The sequence below is a fragment of the Alternaria triticimaculans genome, assembly GCF_023758025.1.
Source record: "Alternaria triticimaculans strain BMP 0046 chromosome Unknown scaffold_4, whole genome shotgun sequence".
Classification (NCBI taxonomy): Eukaryota; Fungi; Ascomycota; class Dothideomycetes; order Pleosporales; family Pleosporaceae; genus Alternaria; species Alternaria triticimaculans.
This window is the reverse complement of record NW_026055961.1, coordinates 504,823-528,460: the sequence shown is the minus strand read 5'-3', so window position 1 is coordinate 528,460 and position 23,638 is coordinate 504,823. Positions and strand designations below refer to the sequence as shown.

The 23,638-nt window shown below is 52.3% G+C and overlaps 9 protein-coding genes across 9 annotated transcripts; 5 read left to right on the top strand and 4 right to left on the bottom strand.

Moving 5' to 3' along the window:
- Positions 1-1,172: 1,172 nt before the first annotated feature.
- On the bottom strand, positions 1,173-2,715 carry J4E78_003775 (uncharacterized protein; the record flags this gene model as incomplete). Its single annotated transcript, XM_049364411.1, has 2 exons — positions 1,173-1,907; positions 1,960-2,715. 2 exons carry the CDS (start codon positions 2,713-2,715, stop codon positions 1,173-1,175), a joined length of 1,491 nt encoding a protein of 496 aa, XP_049223489.1.
- Positions 2,716-3,013: 298 nt separating this feature from the next.
- J4E78_003774 (uncharacterized protein) lies at positions 3,014-4,578 on the top strand (the record flags this gene model as incomplete). The annotated part of the gene is made up of 4 exons (XM_049364410.1): positions 3,014-3,130; positions 3,188-3,265; positions 3,317-4,289; positions 4,340-4,578. 4 exons carry the CDS (start codon positions 3,014-3,016, stop codon positions 4,576-4,578), a joined length of 1,407 nt encoding a protein of 468 aa, XP_049223488.1.
- Positions 4,579-5,007: 429 nt separating this feature from the next.
- On the top strand, positions 5,008-8,233 carry J4E78_003773 (uncharacterized protein; the record flags this gene model as incomplete). Its single annotated transcript, XM_049364409.1, has 3 exons — positions 5,008-6,002; positions 6,478-7,090; positions 7,739-8,233. 3 exons carry the CDS (start codon positions 5,008-5,010, stop codon positions 8,231-8,233), a joined length of 2,103 nt encoding a protein of 700 aa, XP_049223487.1.
- A 485-nt stretch (positions 8,234-8,718) lies between these two features.
- On the bottom strand, positions 8,719-9,027 carry J4E78_003772 (uncharacterized protein; the record flags this gene model as incomplete). The annotated part of the gene is made up of 1 exon (XM_049364408.1): positions 8,719-9,027. The coding sequence occupies one exon, from the start codon at positions 9,025-9,027 to the stop codon at positions 8,719-8,721; it is 309 nt and encodes a 102-aa protein (XP_049223486.1).
- A 1,114-nt stretch (positions 9,028-10,141) lies between these two features.
- On the bottom strand, positions 10,142-13,487 carry J4E78_003771 (uncharacterized protein; the record flags this gene model as incomplete). Its single annotated transcript, XM_049364407.1, has 7 exons — positions 10,142-10,836; positions 10,885-10,996; positions 11,047-11,220; positions 11,265-11,754; positions 11,803-11,964; positions 12,013-12,929; positions 13,122-13,487. The coding sequence occupies 7 exons, from the start codon at positions 13,485-13,487 to the stop codon at positions 10,142-10,144; spliced, it is 2,916 nt and encodes a 971-aa protein (XP_049223485.1).
- Positions 13,488-15,680: 2,193 nt separating this feature from the next.
- Positions 15,681-16,431, top strand: J4E78_003770 (uncharacterized protein; the record flags this gene model as incomplete). The annotated part of the gene is made up of 2 exons (XM_049364406.1): positions 15,681-15,684; positions 15,725-16,431. 2 exons carry the CDS (start codon positions 15,681-15,683, stop codon positions 16,429-16,431), a joined length of 711 nt encoding a protein of 236 aa, XP_049223484.1.
- A 799-nt stretch (positions 16,432-17,230) lies between these two features.
- Positions 17,231-18,434, top strand: J4E78_003769 (uncharacterized protein; the record flags this gene model as incomplete). The annotated part of the gene is made up of 2 exons (XM_049364405.1): positions 17,231-17,282; positions 17,335-18,434. 2 exons carry the CDS (start codon positions 17,231-17,233, stop codon positions 18,432-18,434), a joined length of 1,152 nt encoding a protein of 383 aa, XP_049223483.1.
- A 1,963-nt stretch (positions 18,435-20,397) lies between these two features.
- J4E78_003768 (uncharacterized protein) lies at positions 20,398-21,773 on the top strand (the record flags this gene model as incomplete). The annotated part of the gene is made up of 2 exons (XM_049364404.1): positions 20,398-21,324; positions 21,381-21,773. 2 exons carry the CDS (start codon positions 20,398-20,400, stop codon positions 21,771-21,773), a joined length of 1,320 nt encoding a protein of 439 aa, XP_049223482.1.
- A 231-nt stretch (positions 21,774-22,004) lies between these two features.
- On the bottom strand, positions 22,005-23,503 carry J4E78_003767 (uncharacterized protein; the record flags this gene model as incomplete). The annotated part of the gene is made up of 4 exons (XM_049364403.1): positions 22,005-22,560; positions 22,617-22,692; positions 23,133-23,315; positions 23,371-23,503. The coding sequence occupies 4 exons, from the start codon at positions 23,501-23,503 to the stop codon at positions 22,005-22,007; spliced, it is 948 nt and encodes a 315-aa protein (XP_049223481.1).
- Between the last annotated feature and the right edge of the window lie 135 nt (positions 23,504-23,638).

Genomic DNA, 23,638 nt, shown 5'->3' with positions numbered 1-23,638 from the left:
TAGGATGCTCAAGATTTTCCCAAGGTTGCCTTCCTGCGTGGGGCCGCGGATCTTCAACGCTCATGGAACTCGTCAACGCGAATGCATGAATGCGCGACATCTGACTCCACACCAAGACGCAGAATCTGCACCGCCACTTCGTCAGTCGACCTCTCAGACGGATGGACAGCGCCCCTGCACTCCCATTTCCCTGCAATCACTGCAGAAAGCTGGGCGCTGCGGCTCAAGGTCTGCATTTGATATTCACCGGTGGTTGAGACGGAGTTGGTACACGTACAATGCTGATACCCGCATGAGACCACATCGATACATGGGGTCGACTCTGCTGGTGTATTCGGGGTACGATCGTAGCTTCCGTCGCTTCCCCTGATTACATGTGTGAGTATGACCGAGGAAGACCCGCAATTATTCAAGACGATGGTTGCAATTATTCCCGTCCAAGGTGATGCTGAGGTGTTGGTGGCCGACATTGACCGAATGGCAATGTGCAGAGTCATGGAACATCGTATGAGGATTCTGGCTCAGCTGACCATAATCTGCAACCCAACTCTTGTGAGAATACATCCACGTTCTGCAGGTCGCAAAAGAAAACCTATGTGGCGTTGTCTCTTGAGATCCAGTCTTCTGGAATTCTTCCTTTCCAATCGGTGCTTCTCCGGTTTCCGGCAATCTGGCCAAACGCGTCCCTGCCACACGGCTCGCGGTCCGTGCGCAAAGTCTGTCGCTACCCGCAGAGAGCGGGCTTCGAGAGGCCCGAACCAGATCTGGAGGATGAGCCGCATCTCAGATGGACCGAGGATGCGCTCGTATTGCGCAATTGATCTCATCGCGTCCACCTGTACTTGGGGTCCGTCGGAAGATGTGTCGAGGCCAAGGATCGCCATCAAGTCTGTTGATGGAGACAGGCATCAGCTGGTATTGGCAAAGTCGGCGAGCTGGAGCCCCGAGCCTGGCGTGGCGGATCAGCGGGCAGTCGAACTAGGCACGGGACAGTGGTGTGTAGCCTGAGAACGGCAGATTGCATATAGAGCGAAAGAGGAAGTACATACAGTATAAGGTTTATTTGACACTCAGATGCCGTGTTCGTTCTGCGCCTGTCACGCCTAGTTCACACCGTCGTCTATCGCTTCCTCGCTCCCGTTGCCGTTCACAGTACACTGGTAAACTTGCGATCAGTCCTGCGCATCGATGCCGAACTCCTCTTGAACTTCGACTATCCGTACACCCCGCTGATCCGCAATAAGGCCCATCAACCCCTGACCCACATCTTTCAGCTCGTTGTATTCGTGTAATAATTTGATGTGCTCTTTCACGATTTTGTTTGCGGCTGCCATGACATCGGTCTCAGTAGGTTCATCGCTAGCATCGCCTGATTCGGCATCTGAAAGGGCGTTCTCTTCCATCAGCACTTGGATCGCTGGAAGGGTACTGAGAGAGGCCAAGAGTGCAGCTTTTTGGGCTCTCAGATTGTCAAGAGTGACTTCCTGTGATGTTCTCGATAGAGGCATTGGGATGGGCGATGGCAAGCGTTGGGCGTCAGCGTGTGGTTGGGCATGGGTAGATAGTTTAGCAATTGGTGAACTAGCACCAAAAATTGAGCCTGCGCTCTCTTTCGGCAATGCCACTTCTTCTGCGGATGGTTGCTGGTCCGCGGATATGCTTCGGTGAGTTTGTTCCTGGCCGATCTCAAACCTAGATCCGTTTTCGATCATGGCAGCTTCGCTAGTGTTGATGTGCATTCGCGCATCAGGAGGCGTATCTTCAGTGTCTTGAGCCCTATGGAGCGTGGAGCTGGTGTAGTCGTCCGGCATGGTCGCAGCAGGACCTGCGTCGCCTGACGAGCCTAATTCAATCCTTGTCGTATTCGACTGCATGCTGGCGGCTGCTGAGGTCGGCCGAGATCGGTCCTAACGTATGTGAGCGCGTGAACTTACAAAGTATTGATCTAGGACAGACTACGTTGTCGCTCATGTGTCCATCTACCGGATGATGCTTTACAGCTCGACCCGAATCATCTTTCGACTCACGAGGCAGACTGGCGAGTGTGACAGTACTTTGCGATTGATATGTTGACCCGTTTGGGAACTCAGAATCGACGCTGAACTCTGATGGAGCGAGAGCAGCAGCACCTGGTACCTTCAACGGCGCATCCGCCATTGTGGATTGAATAGCCTCAGCTACTTCCTGTTCGGCAGAAGATGGACTGGCATGGCTTACAGGTTTCTGCTGTTCGTCACCGCGGGCTGAGGGGTCAGATTCGACATCCTTGGCAACTGGATCCCGGTTTTCAGTTGGAACGACCATCACTTGAGGCCCATTTGACATGTCTCTGGTCGTCGATACTGGCTGTTGTGGATGTATTTGTGTGTGGAGTCCCCGGCCGTGGCTGCCACCTTCGACAGTCGCGCCTTCCTCGTTTTGCGCTGCAGTGGTCTCATTGGGTATCATGTTAGTCTGATCAATTCTCGACGCGTCGACATCAACTGGAGAATTGGTGGAATCGGCGCCCAAGACTTCAGTTGTGCTAGCATCGCGTTCGGCGAATGCTTGTTGGAGGCCATCTGCCTCGCGCGACGCGTCTTGTCGCTCTTGGTACGGAACATGGGACACTGCGCAATGCTTGTCGCCCGCTTCATCCGGAACAACACCAGGTGACGACGTCATTGGATCATCATCCGAGTCCGCGATTTCGGTGACGCCCTTCTCGAAAGTCATGTCGTGAATGGCGAAGCTGAAGCTGCAGGGCGACGATGGTGTCGGAGATGATAGTGTTGATCGCCCGGTCGGAGTGTGGCGGAAGCCAATGACGGTGGCGCCTTCTGTTCACGTAAGCACGAGATTGCGACAACGCCTGCAAGGGAAACAACGAACACACTCGCCTCCCATTCGGTCTCACCTTAGCACGCGTCCGATGCTATTGTGAAACTCTCAACGCTGCAGATTCCACGATAATCACCTGCTCGTGGCGCCAGCTGCAGCGACCCGAATCTTATTCAGAAATACCCACGGCGAAATGGGCCTCCCTACAAGAGCGGCCCTTGCGGCGCTGCTTTACACCGCAGCAGTCACAGCTCACGACCACGATATGGATGCGATCCCAGATGGTGATGCCATATCACCTGACCCAATAGTGGGTTGACACTTCGACCACCCTGGTTGAGGCAGCAAAGACTGATGGTCGATGTAGGACTCAATACTATGGACGCACATCTTGATCCAAACGGTGGCATGGGGCATCATCTTCCCCACGGGTATGGTATTAGGAGTAAGCTGCTTCATATTGAGACTGAAGAGCATGAGCTGACAGCAAGGCTAGATAATACGATCGAAATGGCACGTCCCGGTACAATCCCTCGGAACCGTCCTCGCAATCATCGGATACTTCCTCGGCCATAGACACAGGGGCAGGCAGTTCACCGACAACATCCACAGCCAGTTTGTCCCTGTCATCATGCTCATGCTGGTGTCCCAAGTCGCCATGGGCATCTACCTGAAGCTACACCTGGAGAAGGGCATCAATGGGAAGATACGGCGCGTGGTAGTGAAGGCGCACGGTGTTGTTGGAAAGGCTATGCCAGTGGTCACCTGGGTGCAGTTCCTCTTTGGAGGAATTACTGCACTCGGCTTCTGCAGAGCGGACCACACCGGACAATGTCTGGCGCACTTCATTATGGGCAGCGCCTTCATCGCATACGGCATCATTCTCCTTATCCTACTTCTGGTAGGACAGATGTGGCTGCGGAGGACCGGAAGGAGCCAGGAGTTTTTCGACTCGCTCGTCATCGCCGCCTGGGGTTGCGTCAACACGTTCACCGAACACCGCTGGGGAGGACCGTGGGTACACAACGACCTTCAGCACACATCTATGGGCATCGTATGGTGGGCTGCGGGCTTGGTCGGTGTCTGGCTCAGCCGCAAGCGCAATGGACAACCGAAGCGCAACCTCATCCCTGGTATCATCATCCTGATGACCGGATGGGCCATGTCTGCGCACCCGCAACATCTGCCAATCTCGACTATGATTCACACCATCTTCGGCTACACCCTCATGGCCGCCGGTGCCGCACGCATCATCGAGATCTCGTTTGTGCTCAAGGACCGCGCTTCTGTCGCGACCGATGGCTCAGACCCGAACAGTTTCCAGTACCTGACACCATTCCTGCTAATGGCTGGAGGTTTCATGTTTATGGGCGCCACCGAAGAGCAGATGAAGCTGCTATCCGATGCGAACGTCACGCACGTATCCTACGTGCTTATTCTCTACAGCATCGCTTTCTTGCTATTCCTTTGTAAGTTTCCCCATGTAGCTCACCACTATCTCAAGCTAATTCGTGTCTAGTCGTCAACATGCTCATCCACCTCTACGCCGTATACACTTGGGAACAAGACGACAAAGCCGACGCCGAAGCGCCCCTCACGAACGGTCACGCGAACGGACACATCAACGGATACACAAGGGTCGATCGTAGAGTGAGAGACGCCGAGGAGTTTGAACTGGAAGGTCTTGACTCAGACGACGACGACGAGGATCCATCGCGTCTGAACAAGGAGCATAGATCGCTGGCTGCGCAGCATTAAGCCTCTTTTCTTTCTCGTTAACATAGGCACATAGGGCATATTGGAATACATGCGCACATTATGTTTATTGGTCGATGTTAGTTCATGCAGTACATCGGCGCGGGATAAATACACCATACGACAAAGTGGCTGTACATGCGTCTTGCCTGATGAGTGGGTGGTCACTATGAATGGTTGGGCAACTCACAGCCTGGCCAATGTCAATCCACGTAATACACCACCCCAGGAGGAATAAATCATACGACAAGGTGGCTGCATATGTTTCCTGCACCGGTGGGTGTAAGATCGTTCTGACTGGTTGCCCATCGCCAGCCTGGCCTGCATGCGCTGCGCCTGAACCTCAGCCTTCCCATCCGCCCCGCTCTTCTCACATGTTTCCCTTTACCTCTCTCCCTACACTGAACCACAGTCAACGCATCGAGGTCTGCGATGGCAGATCCATTTTCCATCACCGGCAGCGCCGTCGGTGTCGTTTCCCTTGCCATCCAGGTTTGCAAAGGCCTCGAATGGTACCTCAGTGGCGTCAAGGAAGCGAAGAACAAGGCTGAACAGATTACGGCGGAAACTGAACAACTTGCAAACCTTCTCGAATTGCTCGAATCTACCATTAGCAAAGTGGATCAGTCCAACTCAGTGTCGGCGACTCGTACCGGCATCGTGTCGTGTGCGCATGCCATTGCCACTATTCGCAAGAAACTCAAACCGGATGACGAAGCAGTGAACGGCGGAATGAAGTCAAGTTTGAAGAGGCTGACCAAGCGACTGGCCTTCCCATTCAAAGAGGCTGAGATCAGATACTGGAAGGACGTTCTGAACACGGTGCAGCAAAGCTTGCAGACTGCACTATCTGCCCTTCTCATTGATCAACAGCGCTTGGCTTTTGAAGATGTTCAGGCACGCTTCATGCAGCTGTCCATGGAACAAAGTGCGCAACACTACGCCAGCCTACAACTGCAGTGCGATGGCTTTAATAGCACAAGTTTTCAGCTCGCTGGACACTCACACATTGTCGAAACGGGGTTTTTGGCCACGTCACACAGCTTACAGAATCTCCATACCGGTATACACAGTTTACAAGCAAAGCTCGACGAGATATCGCTCATGACGGACTCTACGCTGGATACTGATATCATTAACATGAGATCGCTCCACCGAAAAGACCGAAGACTGAAACAACGATACGGAAAACTCTCATGTACATGCCGGCCGCAAACCTCAGCGCTTGGCTACCAAACGAGAAGGTTGGCCATCACATACGCACGAACCAGCATGCACGACCCCGGGTGTCCTCAAGCTCCACTTCAGAACGCGATGACGGATCTGCAGCTTCAAGCTACACTGTGTAGTCTTCTTCTCAGGAAGAAAGTCTTGCTGTCTTTTCAACTATCTTATGGCGCTGGATTGTCGGTCAAGCAGAATCTGGAGTGCCATCGCGTTGTTGAATGGTCTCCTGCTTTCTACTTTGCCAGAACACTTGTCAAGTCTAGTATGAACATGCCAATGAACAGTTTTCGGGGCGAGGTCGAGAAATTGACTAGGATGTTCCAGCTGAAACAAGCGTCACCACACGATCGACTACCAAATGGATGGACGCTTCTACATGCACGTATACAGCCCCTATCCATACGCAATGAAAGCTGACCACCAATATAGCAATTTTGTCACAGCGTTGCCAGTTTATCACGTGTCGAAAGCTGTGCCGATACTTCTGAGAACCTTGCTTATCTGTTCAAAACTCTCCTTTCAACAATGCCAAATGAAGCTTTCGAGAGAGACGATGATGGGCTGTAAGTCTACATTGATTCTTATCCTACATGAGCCTTACTATCACTTCGTGGTTCTGTCGTACCATCTCAAAATGCCAAAAACGCTAAGCGTAGACAGTACATGTATCGACAGGTTGCTTTCATATCACGCCTCTCGGCAGTTTATGGGCTTCCACACGAGTCTTCTAAGATCTCTATTTGAACAAGATCTGCAGATGACTAGGAGTATCTTCATGAGAGCAGCGTTCGCCAGCCAAGAGGGGTTAGCGGTCTTGGCCCAGGTCCGCTACGAAAGTTTCACCAGCCCATTACTAGATGACAGCGAGTTACTAGAGGCGATTGTCGTGAAATCGGACCGTCAACTCCAGGAGTTCTTCCATCAACCCAAGTACTTGTACGCTCTAGATGCCGACACGATCGTCAATGCCCTGATCATGTCTACCGTTACTGGTTGGATGGATGGTTGCAGAGTCCTGCTCAATGCTAACTTGGTTGGATATCTGGAAGACCCTGACTTTGAATTGCGGTACTCCGGTCAAACTTTACTCATGCTCTCAGCCGCTACAAATCAACCGGACATGTTGCAATTTTGGTTGTCACAAAGGGAGACGCACGATGGACCACTGCTCAAATTAATTGGTCACTTCGAGGACGCGCTTCATTTCCATTGGATCTTTGACCAAGGAACTCCCGGTACTGACGTTATCCCGCTCGTATCAAGTTATCTCCTCAAGCAACGACACGAGGTCAAGCTACTGATGGAAAAGCATAACATTCCACATTGTTGTGAACGCGCTCGGACAGGCTTTCCAGATGCACATGTGGTCTGTATTCTCAGTGCACTAGTGACCGCTGGAATTCACGTACCCCAACGGTATTGGCCACAACGGAAAAGCCTTTATTACATGCCACAAATGTGGATGTCCGACAAACTCCTACTATTCGAGTCTTTGGAACTAGCTGGCATTTGCGATATCAGTCAAGAGAACTTCAAGTGTGATAAGGAGACATCCTGCTCGCCGTTGGTGTATCTGGCCACGCAAGTAATGGGGGGTACTGGGTCAATATGGTCAATGTGTTTGACAGAGCGTAGTCTGACAGTCCGATGGTTTCTCTCAAGAGGCGCGAATTTGAGAGAGACGTGGCCAGGAACGGCTATTACCGCTTTACATTGTCTGGCATGGCAATCTGCTGAATGTCTGAGCAACCAAGTCTTTAGATCATCTTACGATGATTCTCCTCTCATGGAGGAATTCTGGACGTACGAAGATTATGAATTTCTTGTAAAGGAGGAGATCCTTGACCAATGCGAATGTGGATGTAGCAGGTCCGGGTGCGACTTTCTCCCTTGCTTTTGGAAGGAGATGTATGCGGCAGATTGCTATTGTCCGCAGTTTCCTCTCCTCTGCGATCGATTCAAGAACACACTTTCAGCGAGAGAGTTGGGAAAGCTCAGGGTGTATGCAATTGACGACTATGTCGAGTCACGATATGAGCTCTTCACGGGGACATTCCTCGATCTGACCCTGTGGGTTGACAGAGCGGCAAACACACTCGGTCTCTCTCGCCTCATTCATGATTACATCCGCCTCTTCGTGTTCTCATATCTAGAGATACAACACACATGCTGCGACATCACTCGCATCAGCCGGTACCGGGGCAATCCTGATTCTTCCGAGCAACCATACCCTCGGTATCCTCCAACGAAATTACGGCGCATCACCAACGAGGACGCGCATCTACGCGCACGACTGGAAGAGCTTGTACCCGAGCTCATCTCTCAATACGACTCTTTCGGTGGACAGCTCCAGGACTTCGTCATCGACGTTCTCATTCCGACAATGCGCAGAACTGCGAAGGAGTTGAAAGAGGAAGACAAAACACTGTAGGCGGCGGGGCGAAGAGAAATGGGTGTTGTAATGGATGAGGATGAAGACGAGACTGAACGGGAGAGTAGTGAAGTGGACGAGGAAGAAACAGACGCTGAGGAAGAGTCGGACGATGAGTACTAAAGAGATCTCATATACTATCTCTTTCATTATATTCTAGAGTGCGTGGGCGTTTGTATATGATCAGTGGAGTTTACACTTAGTTTCATTCGCTTCAGCTATCACATAGACATTGGCAAGAGCAACGCGACACTGAACAAACTCTTCCACGTATATTATTAGATATTACGACAGTATCCAAGCCACTGTCCCAGCTCCTCCTCGGCGCCACAAATCGTTCGTCGGGGTATAATGCACCAGAAATTCCACTTTTGTCGCTCGAAATCCACTTTTTGGTCGTCGTCGTATCGTCGTTTGTATCCTCCTCCTCCTCTTACTCAGTCTTTGTCCGTATCTTCTCCTCCCCTCGTTCTACTCATCCCCATCTACAACGCCTTTCCGCCAGTAGTGTTCGCTGCAGTTGCAGTACCGCATCCATAGCTAGCCATGTACGCAGCGTTGACGCTCTTGTGGTGCTCAACAGCGTGCCTCTTGACGCCTTCCCACATCTTCTTGATGCTGAGGTTGAGCTTGTGCTGAGTCTTCTCTTCTTGGTTGACGAAGTGGTGGGCATCGTGTGCTGACTCGTGCGATTGGCGGCGAGACTGCGAGAAGGGTGTTGTGGGGATGGAAGATGATGGGGTTGAGGCGGAGGAGAGCGATAGAACGCGCGGGTGGCAGTCGAAGTTGTTCATTTTGGTGGTTGGTGGATTTGTTTGTTGGTTTGAAGATACCGAAGATGTATGGGTGTTTGGTGGTATTGAAGTTGAAGGTTGAAGTGTAGTAGTAGACTTGATGATGACTTGATGCTGATGCTCCTCCACCAAACCCACCTCCCCACCCCTTATATACCCCATGGCACCACGAAGAAATTTTCCACCCTTTCCCACCACCAGCCAAACAATCGTGAGATCTTGGACACACACACTCCACGTGCACCGTGACTGATTTTTCGCAAAGGTCGCACATGTGGGTCTAGCAAGGTAGCATCGCCTCGCGCTGGTTACCACCGAGTGTCTAGAAGCCACAGGACGCACGCCGGAAGACGTCATCATAATACCCTTCGCATCTGCCCTGACTAAACCTCTTCAGATCCGAATGATACTAGAAATAGCTAATGCACATGGCATGATCTCCGTTAACCGCTTAGCTCCCGCGAGGCTCTCAGGAGAACGTGATGAGAGGCGTTGGCGGCTGGCGTCGGCTCAGCCTCAACAGACTTTTTATACCGCAGGGTCCCACTGCGACAACCATCACGTTCTTGACTTTGACACACGAGTTACCTCTAAAGGCTATTTCGTGTGTCATAGTCGCTGTTTGCGCAAAATTGCATGTTTCGTCGTGCCTGGAAGAAAGAGAGGGATTGGTGGTTAGTTCGGCCGCGCCCTACCTAGGTATGTAGGGCGTGCGGCTCAACGAAGCTTGGTTGTGTGAGCTGGAATGTTCGCGATGACGCACGTGGATTCGCGATTGATGGCGAGATCGTTGTTGATGCGCTGAGCATGTGAATGCACAGACTCGGAATACATTTGCGGAGTGGTTGTGCGGAGGGCCGGTTGCGAATGTCTCGCGGGCGCTAGCAAGACGTGATGTTTGCCGTTTCCGTCGGATAGCCTTTCCGTTGGAAGCATCCATTATCGCCTCACCGATTCTTTTGCACTCTCCAGAACTAGACGAAAGGCATGCCATCAGTTCGAAGTTGCGTTCATTACGCGGTGGCGGTGCGACCTTTGATGACATGCTGGCCTGATCGTTCATTGGCTTCAAACGACTTTTGGAAGTAGTAATTCCTATTCCAAATCACTACGACTATGACCTAGCCGTATTCCTCAACGTCTTCTGTATACAAGCACAAAGCTCCGGTATCCTAAATGGTTTGCTTATCACATCGTCCATTCCCGCCTTCAACGCCACTTCTACCTGCTCGCTCCTCACATTAGCCGTCACTGCGATGACCGGCACGTGCGCTCTAACAACGCCTTCTTTCTGAAGCTCTCTGATATTCCTAACGCATGTCAAACCATCCATGACAGGCATCTCCCAGTCCATGAGGATGAGTGCGAGTGACTTTCCAGAGCCATCGGAGATGCAGTACTTTGTTGTGCGCAGATAGTCAAGAGCTTCTCCACCATGATTTGCGACTGCGACCTGCATACCCGTGTTCCGTAGCTGCTTGGCCAGGACGCGCTGGTTTACGAGGTTGTCTTCGACGATGAGGACGTGCAGGTCTTTGTTGGGTATGTCGTTCGCAGGAGCGGAGGCTTGGGGTGGTTCGTCCGATTCGTTGCGCGATCGACTCGAAAGCAGCGTTTTTTGCGCACGTATGCTCAAGCTAACGGCCGCATCGCTTTCCGAACGGTTAAAGTTGGGGCGAATAGTGCTTCTACGACTCTTCACGTAGAAGGAAAATGTGCTTCCGACGCCGGCTTTAGATGCGAAGCCGATAGCGCCGCCGTGCATCTCAGTAAGCTTTCGTGAGATGAAGAGACCCAGACCGGAGCCACCTAGAATACGTCAGCAAGTCGTTAATTGCCTTTGAGGTTTATAATCACCATAGTCGATATGTGTACGCGGAGACGCTTGCGAAAAGCGTGCGAAAAGGAGCTGATGTTCTTCGTCGCTCAAGCCACGACCCGTGTCCTGCACGGAGAAGATGATGTAGACCTTTTTGCGTTAGTGGAAGACCAGAGATATCGCCTTCAACAACAGCTTACTATCTCGCCCTTCTCCCAGTCTGCTTGCAGAGTCGCTGCTTCTGATGTTTCCGAACTACGGGAGAATGGCACGCTGAAACTGTGGGTCGGCTGCTTCAGGGAGACGCCCAGACTGACCCTGATCTCGCGTATCTCTTCTAGTCGGGTGAATTTGATTGCATTGGTGATAAGGTTCTTACTTGTCAGCCGAAGCACCTCAGTATGTCTCACGTACTTACGATAAGTATTTGTAAGACCCTTGTAGGGTCTAGCGAAACAAGATCAACCGCGATCTTTTTGCATGACTCTTCGAGCTGGAATCGCAAATCCACACCAGCTGACTTGGCTTCACCTTCGAACATCTTCACCGCGTCTCTCGCGATGGAGTCGAATTTGACATCGACTGGGGTCATTACAAATAGACCTGAGTCCAGTTTAGACATGGTAAGCACGTCGTCCACGATAGTCTTCATGTGCTTCGAGCACTGGACAATGGTTTCGGCAGCGTCAACGGTATGCTCCAATATAGTCTGGTAGACCTTCTGATAATCTGTCGACTTGCTGAAGTTCCTGTGAGCCGAGATGATACTATCTGCACACTGGACGATCGCGGACAGAGGATTTCGCATCTCGTGTGATGTCGTGTCGATGAAGTTTTCTAGACTGCGCTTAGATTCTCGGGCCCTCGTCGCCTGGGTAGCCTGAAGTTTCTCTCCCCATTTCTGCTGACTGTTCAAAGCCTTTAGTTAAGCATAGCGAGATGAAGGAATGACGTACCTGATGTCGGTACAACAACCGATGATCTCTACTACTTCTCCATTTTCATCGAGCTCAGGGAAGATGGATGTGATGACCCACATTGGCTCCTGTTCGGGGAATGTATCATCCATATGCTGGGTAGGCGCATTCCACCTCTTCTTGAGACGCAACTCAAATGATCTGGTCATAGTAAGCTTTGTCGCACGTCATGACGGACCCATCACTTACTGATGCTGTTTGGTCTCGACAAGTTCCTCAAACTTTGCTTGTCCCATTTCAACGAAGTCATCGTCGATAAGCTTACTCCACGCGTCAGCGAGATCGGTTGCAGGATCCACTGGACCAAGCATCTCAAACCAAGCTTCGTTCCTATACGAATAGACCCCGTCCATTCCTATGAGAAAGATGCCAATATCGGCACGCTCTGCGAAGCGTTTGAACTTGGAGAAGTTGCGCTCAGACTCCGCTTGAGACAGAGTCAACTGCTCCTTTAGCTGCGATTTCATTGCTTCCGCGTTTGCAATAGTCCGCTCTCGACGTCCAATGTCCTCTTCATGGAGTAAAATTGATGTTAAGCAGGTAGAAAGCAGGCGACTGGCGACCAGTATGAACTGGAGATAATCTTCGTCAAATGGCCGACGGGGATTAAGCCCAATGACCATGAAGCCAAGGATGTTGTCTTTCGAAGAAGTCGGGTTTAGAGGGCAGATGGCTGCCGCTCGGCAGGGATCACCGAAGCCCTGCCACTCAACGTCCTTGACCAACGCTGCCGCCACAGGATCCTGGTCGAACCGAATTATGATCGGCTTTCGGGCAGTAAGGGCTTGGCGGAAGTATGGAGTAAAGCCATGGTCTTGTTGGAAGTCCAGATGATCGGGACCTGCGGGCGACCCTTTAGGCAGACCGAATGAGCCACGAAGCTTGCAGTGTTGTTGGTTCGTGTCGGAAAAGCGCGTCCTACTTGACTCGGACCCATGTCCATCTGCTTCAGCTGAGTACAATAATGCGAACGGAATATCTTTATCGTTGCGGGATAGAACTTCGGTGGCGAGAACCCAGTAAGTATCCGTATTGCGAGCCCTGGGTATCTCTTCGCTCAGCTCTAGGAGAACGCGCGAGCGTCTTTGTGCAATGACCTGTCTAGTCTATACGGCTGTCAGCGGATTGCACAAATGGCTTCGCAGCTTCAAAAATGGCTCCCATGAGTTGCGACGGCATACTAGTGCAAGTATCCATGCTCTCGTGAGTACCATCCTCATCCGTACGTAGCGTCAGATGCGCCACTGGAAGAGCAGGTGCCCAAAATATGCGCTGGAAGTGCAAGAGTTGCAACATACCGTTTCTACCAGGGGCTCATAATGCCCAACTGTGATACCCTCAGCATCTAATATGGGTATGAACTTTAAGGAGAAGTACGTCTCTTCCATGAAGCCGCTGCGTACCATGTGTATCGTGGTGTTCGTCTTTTCCACGGTTTCTCCTGCGAGGTTGGTTTGTATTATGGGTTCAAAATACTGGTCCCAAACTGAAGCAAGCGCGACGCGAGCGCTGACTCCCATGCAAGGGTGGAAGCCGCCCAACAGCTCTATCTCTGCTTCGTTGTAGATCATGATCAGATCCGGACCGTAGAAAACGACTGCTGGCCGTGGATCTTGCATGACAAGATTGGCAATACTGCGTAGCTGTGACGACCAGGAAGACATTGGGCCAAGAGGAGTGGAGGCCCAGTCAATGCTGCGCGCCCAGGCTGCATGTCGTGACAACCGCAGAGGAGGAAGTTCATCCGTCCAATCGAAGTTTGGTACTTTCGATTTAGAAGTTTTTCGATTGAGAGTGGTCATTCCAGAGCCCTCACTGCCGGTGCATGTGGTCGCCAAGAGACCGCTTATGACATTCCAGCGGCCAGCCACATGGATCTTCATCCAGTTGAACCCATGATAAAGGAACGGCTTCTCCGATGTGTCGTGTGTCAAAGACCAGCTTCGAAATTTTGTAAATGGGGCATAGCCTTCTTCATTAGCAGAGTACGCACCACCATCTCGGCTTAGTAGTTGCAGTAGCCCTCCAGGGTCGGTGGCGGCCATGGCCGAATTCCAATACTCCAAATGGCATCCATTTTCGGACTTTGGGCTACCTGGCGATGTATCGATAACGAATGTAGGTCGTGGATCTTGGTCCAGCAAGTCCAGCATGCCGATGCGACGCAGGGATGACGTGCCATTCTGAGTTGGTTCGAGGGGTCGCTTCTCGCGTGCAGGCAAGGCCGTCATGATAGGCCGACTCTTGGCGTTGCATGTGGCCGTCTATCCTCCTCTTGCGCAGCCACTATTGAAGATGATGTCGTGACAAACGTTGCCCTCGTCTCAGCCATGTGGAACGCTGTCATGGGATTCTGGGTGCGCTTGGAAAAGTGGAATTCGATCTGAGTGCCTAGGCCGGTCGTGTGGATCAGCCGCATGCCGCTGGCCGAAAATAGCGCCGATCCCGCGATACCCAGGTACCTAGAGATCGCTTCAGGCTCATGAATTTCGTCTCTCCATCATCAACCTCCATCGCGGACATGTTCGTTGTTTCGTGATTTCCATCGAGGAAATCATTCCAGATGACAGTTGCTGTCATGACCCGTTCGTGGAATATCTGCGCCAAGTACGATGACGTCGCTTCCCACCTTGGCAGCCACCGAGCTCTGCCATCCGCAGGGTCATGCATCATCTTCGTCTCCACACAACCCTGGAAACATCTCATAGACCTCCCTTCATATCGCGATATACACCAAATGATACCAGACGTAATGCCGACCACAGCGCCCGCATGGCACCCGATGAGGCCAAGAGTCAGGGATGATATCAATCAATTGCTACTTTGCCGGTTTCGAGCACGAACCATGTGCCTTGCGAGGAGAAGACATCTTCCTCGTTACACTATCCTTTCTAGAAAGAGACGCAGTTACCTCAACAGGCCATAGTCGATCTTACCGGTTATATCGTCTTGATGAGGTTGCTGCGAGTCAGCGTGCTCATGGCCAATCGCGACATACACGCCCAGATATTGATAGCCAAATATAGTCGCGCATCTGCAATGGCCGGTTGGATGATCGCCATGTCAGCTTGAGATTGGGGCGTCTTTCAGCCTTGTTCGTGGAGATGCTCAAAAGTCAGGCTTTCCCATAGTCTCCTAGCCTTTCTGGCGTCAAGGCTGTCCCATCTTTGCCTTGACTTTCTCGCGCTCAATCTCTACTACATACTGCTACTATTACCAGGCTTTTGGGTAAAGGCAAACATGCCAATAATACAAGGTAACAATACCTACATTACAACTTCACCTGCGATCTGCACTGCGATCGTGCGCAAACCAACGGCACCAGGAGTCGTGAAAAGAGAGCTGTATTGGTCGCACAGTGAGGTGTTTGTAACCCCCTTTGGAACGCTAACGACTCTGGAACATCCGAACGTCCCGGACTTAACGACGATACACACCCCAGCCTCGTCATGTGTCGATAGATGGGTGCTGCGTCCTTCACAAAGCTGTGACGGTGGAAGCAGCACCGGTGAAACCGTCTGGTCTGTAAATCCGACACGTTCGATCGTCTCCGACGCATCGTACAACGGATGTCAGCTCTATGGAACACCCACATACAGTCCAGGAATCTGTCCCAGTGGGCAAACCATCGCGGAGGTGACCACATACGAAAGCAGTGTGCCGAGTGGAACCCGGACTTTCTGGCAAGCGAGCTGTTGCAGAAGGTATAATGCTACCACTACCCCAATCTCGATGTTTTAGCTGACGAATAGTGATCAGCGGTATGACCTTTGGCTCCGCATACCCCGATGTCTGCTTGTCTAGTTTTTCGACACCCTTCCGTGCTTATGCTGCAATCATAACAGCGCTTGCGTTTGATGGGTAAGAAGTCATACCAGTATACGATTATACAACCACATAGTATATACTGTGTTACTCAACCGCGTTGTGCCCGCATTTCTGCACCAGCACATTCAACAAAGAAATACAACCACATATGAGCCAAGCGGAGGCGTGCGTGAGACATCGGTCATATCAGACATCAGCACGCTTGCAACGGGTCTAGCCGTGGCTGATCCCGTCATAGTGAACTGGCAGATAGATGACGTTGGCACATTTCCGAGCGAGTACGTCAAGTCTTTGGTTGCGAGGTACAGCGTACCCGCGCCAGCCGGCACATCCACACCGACAGTCATCAACGGATTGGCGCCAACAAACGCATTGAAGCCAACGACCGCACCCGCATCATCACCATCATCACCCAATAGACTTGGTACCGGTACCCAAGTAGGCATTGGCATAGGGGTCGCAGTTGCTGCTGCTTTCGTTGGAAGCTTGACGATTTTCTGGTGTCTACGACGCCGTCGGGAACGTGCTGCGAACGATGTTGTCATACCGGAAATGGAAGACCAAGACGGCGGCAAGAGTCAGCGTAGATGGTACAACGAACTAGATGCCCAGGCGGCTCAGAACGAGCTTGATTCGAAGCCAGTGCATGAGTTACCCCAACCACCGGCTGAACTGGAGGCACGCGACCCTTTCGGCGACGACGCCAACGTTGCACTAGAGGTACAGAGAAACAGCCTAGACGGCGTACGTAATGACGACGGTCCTCACGAGCGAGCATGAACTCACAACATATGGGAGGAAAAACAGCTGGTGGACGACAGCACACGATTTCATGAGGATCACGCACGGTCTTTCTTTTGCCTCATTGGTGGATCACATGTCGCAATCAACAATGTTCTGTATTGAGCGGCACATTCGTTAACATCATGTCTCCCGCACTACGTATTCTCTTAGTTTGCGTCGCAGCTTCAGACCCTCCAGAACTAATTTATAACTCGAGGGCATTTTGACAGCAATATGCAGCTCCAAGCAGACAACGAACTAATCTCCGCCTCGGCATCACCCAATCTCCATCTCGGCCTCGCGTATCACCATGAAACAAGCTTCTATGAGCAGGGAGCGTTTCATGAATCCTTCATCACCAAGCCGCTCGCGCTAGTCTCGGTGAGGCATCGTGCAGGACAGACTAAGGCCGATTCGGGCTTGGTGTTGCCGACGCGAACGTTTCATAGCGGAATTTCCACCACCAAACGGCTGTCAAGCCCTCGGCGTCCTGTCAGAACTGTTCATTCCTGCGTGTACCGCTCGCGCGATACTCAATATGGGTGCGCGCGTTTCCAAAATATTGACATGCGATGCGTTCACGCCGTCTAGATGCCGAGTAATGATTTGCAGGTGTATGCGTTGAGTCAAGCAGCCTTCTTATATGGTCTGCTGCATCTCTTCCTGCTGGTTTGTTCGTGTTGTTCATTCGCTCACTACTGTCATTCATTCCTTGCTTTCGTAGCATTTACATTCGCTTTTCCATCAACATACAGGCCGGTCTCTGTTTTTTTACCTTCGAACAAATAACTTCAAGATGTTTGCCAAGACTACTCTCATGAGCGCGATGCTCAGCGCTGCGTCTGCCGGTAAGTTATCTATATCCTCCAGTTGTCCGACAGATACTAAATGCGCATTCAGAGATGATCTGGGACGGTCGCTTCAACGACTATGCCTCCTCTGCCGACATCGCCAAGTGGTCCTTCTCCAACCCCGTCGGCGCCTACCAGTACTACATCCACGGCTCCGGCGCCGTGGCCGACTACGTCAACCTTGACACCACCTTCAAGAACCCCGCCGACACTGCTTCCAAGCAGGGTGTCAAGATCACCATTGACGAGACCGCGAAATGGAACGGCCAGACCATGCTGCGCACCGAACTCATCCCCGAGACCAAGGCAGCCATCAACAAGGGCAAGGTCTACTACCACTTCTCCATCAAGACTGCTGCCGAGAACGCCCCGACGGCCACCAACGAACACCAGATCGCTTTCTTCGAGTCTCATTTCACTGAGCTCAAGTACGGCGCTTCGGGCTCGTCCAACACCAACCTTCAATGGCACGTTGGAGGTGTCTCCAAGTGGGACGTTGAGCTCGTTGCCGACGAGTGGCACAACGTTGCCTACGAGATCGACTTCGATGCCGGCTCCGTCGCCTTCTGGCACTCGACCGGCAGCGATGAGTTGAAGCAGACGGCCGGACCCTTCGATGCGAGCACCTCTTCCGACGGTAAGGACTGGCATCTTGGTGTTCTGAGGCTGCCCGGTCAGGCCGACAAGGACGGTGCTGAGGATTGGTTCTTCAGCGGTGTATACATTGAGGACGGAGAGCTTACCACCAAGATTGGTGGTGGAGCTGCGGGTGCGGCTCCCGAGAAGCCTGTCCCCACTACCATGTCCAAGGTTGTTTCTTCTGCTGCGCCTGCTGCTACTTCCTCCAAGGCGGCTGCTAGCTCATCCGTCGCTGCCGCCGAGACTCCTGCTGCTTCTTCGAGCGCCGTAGTCTCTTCATCCGCTGCTGCTGCTTCTTCGGTTGCTGCCCCAATCAAGACCCCGGCTGCGTCCTCTTCTGCCGCCGCTACTAGCGCTGCTCCTGTTGAGACTCCTGTCGCCTCTTCTACCTCATCTGCCGCTCCCGTAGCTAAGCCCACTGGCAGCGCTGGCTCTGACGCTGTTCTCCCCGAGGAGTTCACCATCGCCCAGTTCGTCGCTTGGCTCAAGGCCAAGACTGGCAAGAACTAAGCATGTGTCCAGCGTGAGTGCTGCTCCGAGTAGGCAGCCGATCGGCACCCCATACATTCTTGTAGATATTCTTTGTTCTTATTAGCTGTTGCAATACATTGTTCGCAGCCCTTATCTTGTATCTTGTGGGCAATGCTGGTCGACATGCGTGACCTAGTGGTAGGTCGGCATATTTCACAAAGACCCTTGAATACGTTTCCCTGCACTACTGCTTATTCTCTTCACCTTATGGTCCTCTTGCCTTACTCTCTTTTCTCTTTAACGTCGCTACTGCACCAGTACTTCCTTCGTGCGCGAACGCTCAAACGCCGGAGCACAATCTTTCGTGACCCCCGCGAAGACACCACGTGGGTTTTGATCGACCAGGGTGATCCGCACCAACCTATATTAAGAATTGCGATTGCGGAGGGACGGAAGCCTTCCCGTATACCTTGTTCACGGTAGAGAGCAACGGCAAGACTCTCGCTGGCGCCGAGGGCCTCGATCTAAGTACCACGATATCAGTTTCGAGTGTCGCCGAATTGCGCATACTTTCAGCAGACCGGAAGCGGTAGGTAGGGAAGTCAGCAGTTCCGAGCCGTTGCATCCGTCGAAGAGTGGTGGAAACCACAACCGCCGTTGCAACCGGAAATACTATGTAAGCCGGCTTCTACCATCTAGACACTTCCAAGGCCGTGTGGCGCTGCAGGCATTGGATTAGTATCCAGCGTTTCGACGTTCTGTCATCATCCGAGTATGAGGCCGAGTTGCTACGCTGCGAACGCGGCCCGACCAATTCATCCTGAGTTTGCTCTTGGGGCTGTGTTGCATCATCTCGTTCTGTTGCAGGTAGCCTTTTCTCAGTCGAAATCAAAGCATCTATGACACTGATACCTTCTTAAGGTACCTGTCTAGGTAGATACGAAACGTCCGCGACGATCTCTAGGTAAACGCGAACCAATTGCGATAACGTCCGCATTGACGATCGAATTTCTCGACCCCAGACCATCGATTTCCTGCAAGATGAGAGGGGAATTTGTAGGGACTCGCCGGGCTGTCAGTGAAGCTTGTCAGGCTCGCACAGGGTGCACACGAGGCCGTGCGCTATTTCCGAATCGAGTCGGGACATTTCAATCTTGGAAAGCCTCGAAGATGCCAGGCACAAGGTTTACGGCAAAACGCTGCCTGGAAAATACGAATGCGAAAGCTGCGAAAACAACCTTTGCGATGTGTGCTACCTCAGGCTGGGATCGACCATGGACAAACGTTGGGCGCGGCCGTTGAATGCCACGTGAATGCGTGGCGCACGCCAAGATAAGGTTCGCTAAACATGGTGCTACCAAGTCCCACGAGCCCGGTCCTTCCTGGGTGACGTCGGCCAAATGTAAGCATCCCAGCCTCATATTCGTTGCGACGTATCGCTCGTCGTACAACAGCCGCATCTCAAACGGCGCCTCTAACCCCTTCCCAGCTTACCTGGTCAATGCGTTTGCCTCATCTGGGACCAACATCTCTCGAACAAGGCCCGATCACACACACGAGACAAGGTACGCAAAGGCCTTCTGGCAGCCTTGCAACGAATAGTAAGCAGAGGACGGTGAAGAACAGGTCGTGATCCGACCCCGGGGAACGACGTAGGCGACTCTAGGGAGCCGGGACAATCATCCGCAACGTAGTCCAGACCCTCCGGTGGTCTCTAAGCCGAGCACACATTCTACAATGCAGTTTCACCGTCCGGAGTTACTTTGCGAAGACCAACTCAAGCGTCCGCTCATGCAGAATAGTAAACTCACTCACAGCTGCCGCTGGTCTCCGGGGCTAGAGCAATGCCAGTCGACATGTGTATATAAGCCCGGGGGAAAGATATGTTTTCGAAGCATCAGTCACAACGAGCTCATTCCATTCAAACAATCTCCCCTCTTAACCCTGTCTCGTCATTACAAATTCTCATTCCTGTCACAATACACATCACAACATCACGAGGATGTCTACTCGCACCATCATGAGCAGGCCGGCTAAGTTCCGCGCCCTTTGCCGGACATCAAACTCGCAGGCGAGCTCGGTCAGGAGGCTGGCAACTATGGCTGACTACAAGGCTACCCAATACAACCACCCCATGGGCGCTATGCCACCAGGTCACAAGGCCGTTGTCGGCAATCTCCAGACATTCGAGCTGCCTGAGACTCTCAGTGGCAGTGCAGCAGACAAGGCGCTCGGCAAGAGCATGATTGATGCCTGGAAGAGAGACGGTATCCTCCAGATCTCCATGGATCCTATCAACCGCAAGCTCGCCGATGCAGCGTTCCTGTGCAGCAAGAAGTTCTTCGGCCTCGACTACAAGCAAAAGGCAGCTTGCTTGGATGACCAGTCTTTCGCTGGCTACATCGCTTCGGGAGAGGAGATCACAGACAACATCGCCGACTACAGCGAGATCTTCACCGTCACCAAAGAGCTCGCACAGACTGATTCCCGTGTTCAGCAGAAGTGGCCGTGCCACGGTCCTAACCCATGGCCGTTCACTCAGATGAAGACTATCATGCAAGCCTACATGGACTACCTTGGCGAGAGCGGCGAGAAGATGCTGTCGCTCATCGCCTGGGGTCTTGGATTGGAGGACGGCAATGCCCTGACCAGGTACACGCAAGATGGCTGGCACCACATGCGTGTTCTGCGCTTCCCCCAGACCGATAAGACCAACGGCAAGGGCAAAGCTGGTCGCGGTATCGGCTCGCACACCGACTACGGTCTGCTTGTCATCGCCGCCCAGGATGCCGTGGGTGGCCTGTTCATCCGCCCCCCGATTGAGGGCGAGGAGTATGCCAATTGGAAGACGACCGCAGCCGGCAAGCACGAGGACACTGATGGCTGGGTCTACGTCCCACCCACCCCCGACGTCTTCACCGTCTTCCCCGTAAGTCACTCCAAACCACACGTTCCTGAGTAAAGCTCTGCTAACGACCATTCCAGGGCGACATGATGCAATACATCACCAACTCCTTCCTCCCCTCAACACCCCACAAGGTCGGCCTCAACACCCGCGAGCGCTTCGCCTTCGCCTACTTCCACGAGCCCAACTTCTCCGCCGTCATGAAGCCGCTTCCTGGCTTCGAGGCCGGTCAGGAGCCTACCGAGGGCATCCACTACGGCAGCCACTTCACCAACATGTTCATGCGCAACTACCCGCAAAGAATTACTGCAGACCGCATGAAGGCGGAGAACCGGATGGCGCTCTTGGACTCGCCTGACCTCCGCTGGAAGGACACACCGGCTATGGATGACGTAGTTCGCACTGTTCCTTACGAGGCAATTACTGAGACTGAGGTCAAGTCGATAAGTGAGAAGAAGACGGCGTCTCTTTAGATGTTCCGTTTGTTTGTCTTTCCTCTTCGTCAGTTTGTTTCTTTTGTACGCATGTGTATGCCTTGGATTGGAAGGGGCGCAAGTACTATCAGAGTACGCGGCGCAGCATCTGCTGAGGATAAATTGATACCAACTCGTCAGTTTCTTTTTGCGCATCGTTTAGCAAGGGGAATATAACGAAGTCCTGAGGCACATCGGTATTAGCCCTATGAAATCAAATCAAGTGTTATGTTATTTATCTTCAACATCTTCTTTCTCGACTGGCTGCCCATCCACAGCATCATTCTGATAGGCGGCCAACACCTCCGCGGGAACCTTGCGCTGCCCAACCGGCAATACCAACTCCGTATCCAGCGCGTTTCGAATCAAAACTAGTGCATCATACAAACTCTGATACCTCGGTATAGGCAACTCAACATCTCCCTTGTTTGTCTTAAGAACCCAGATATGCATGTACATCAGCACAAGCGCATGTGCCGGCGCGCTCATCGGCGTGGTAACACCTTGCAGCATAGTCTCGCTCCAGCCAAACGGCGCGACGGCTTTGAACTGACCACTCATCGGCCTGTTGACTTCCAAGACGGTACCTGCTTTGCGGATCTCAGAGTCGCGGACTACGCGCTTGGATACGGGGCCGTTGGGATGGGCTAGGATTTCGCTGTCGCCATATTCGCCCATACGCAGTGCGACGGTGTTTTCGGTCGCGTTGTAGTCAAACTCGAGGGTGTTGTATGAGGGGATGAGGTCCAAGATTGGACTGGCGTCGCTGCGAACGATGTCGACGAACCTGTTGTGGAGTTTCCATGATGCGAGAGACGTGGATTCGGCCATAGTGAGTCTTACTTAGCGATGCGAGTACGAGTAAATGCTGAGTAGCAGATATTTTGTGCGTTCGGCTCGTTGTCTAGTGACACAAGAACTAGAACTTACTTTCAGAACTTTGTTCAGTCTTGATAGTGGAGTCGAAGCTACTAGGCAACAACGCGACTTAAGGTCACGGGACGTGTAGAGGTACTTGGGGAAGTTGGAAGAAAGTACCAGTGAATGGCCGAATACGTACATCGCCTACCCTGTGAGTAAATAGAACTGAATGGGAAATGGAAGAAAAGTACCACAGTAATTGATCGTGGAAGCATAGCCATCACGAGGTAGCTGAGAGAATAGGTATAGTTGAAGTTGGTATGTCATTTCATATCACTGGGGAGTTTTCCGGTGCACTCATAACCCATGTCCTCCTTTGAAGTGTCTCATAGCACAGGTTGCCGATACCGGGGACCTATACAAGGCTTACCAGGCAAATCCCTTACTCTGATGAACGGGTTAGCGATGAGCATCACCGGCCTGATGGTTGCTGCATACCGTAGTGGAAGTTGCCGTCGTTGTTGACGATGCGCTCGCCCAAGTTGATGTCGCGAGTCTCGGGGTTGCCATCAGCGTCGAAGAGGGTGGCACGGAGGACGGGCACGTCGCCATCTCCCTCAAGTGCGAACTCGATGTTCTCGGCAGAGTTGGCAAAGCCCTCGCCATCCCAGTGGAAGTTGCCTGGTCAGATCAGTATCGATACCAATACCGGGTTGAGGAAGAATGTCATTCTTACCGTTGTCGTTGCCGATGCAGGTGTTGAGGTCGATCTCGGCGTCATTCCACTCGCCTTCGGCGGTCTGGAGACGAGCCTTCAACACATGGTTGTCCTCGATGCGAATGTCCTCAGCGGTGTGGTAGAAAGTCATTTTGGATGATGTTTGGGTGGTAGCTGACTTGATGTAAGAAGTTGAGTGAGGTTAGGAAGTGTTCAAGTGTGTGAGACGAAGAGTGAGGTTGATGAGAACTCCACAGTTTGAGGAGAAAGCTGAGGGCTTTATGCA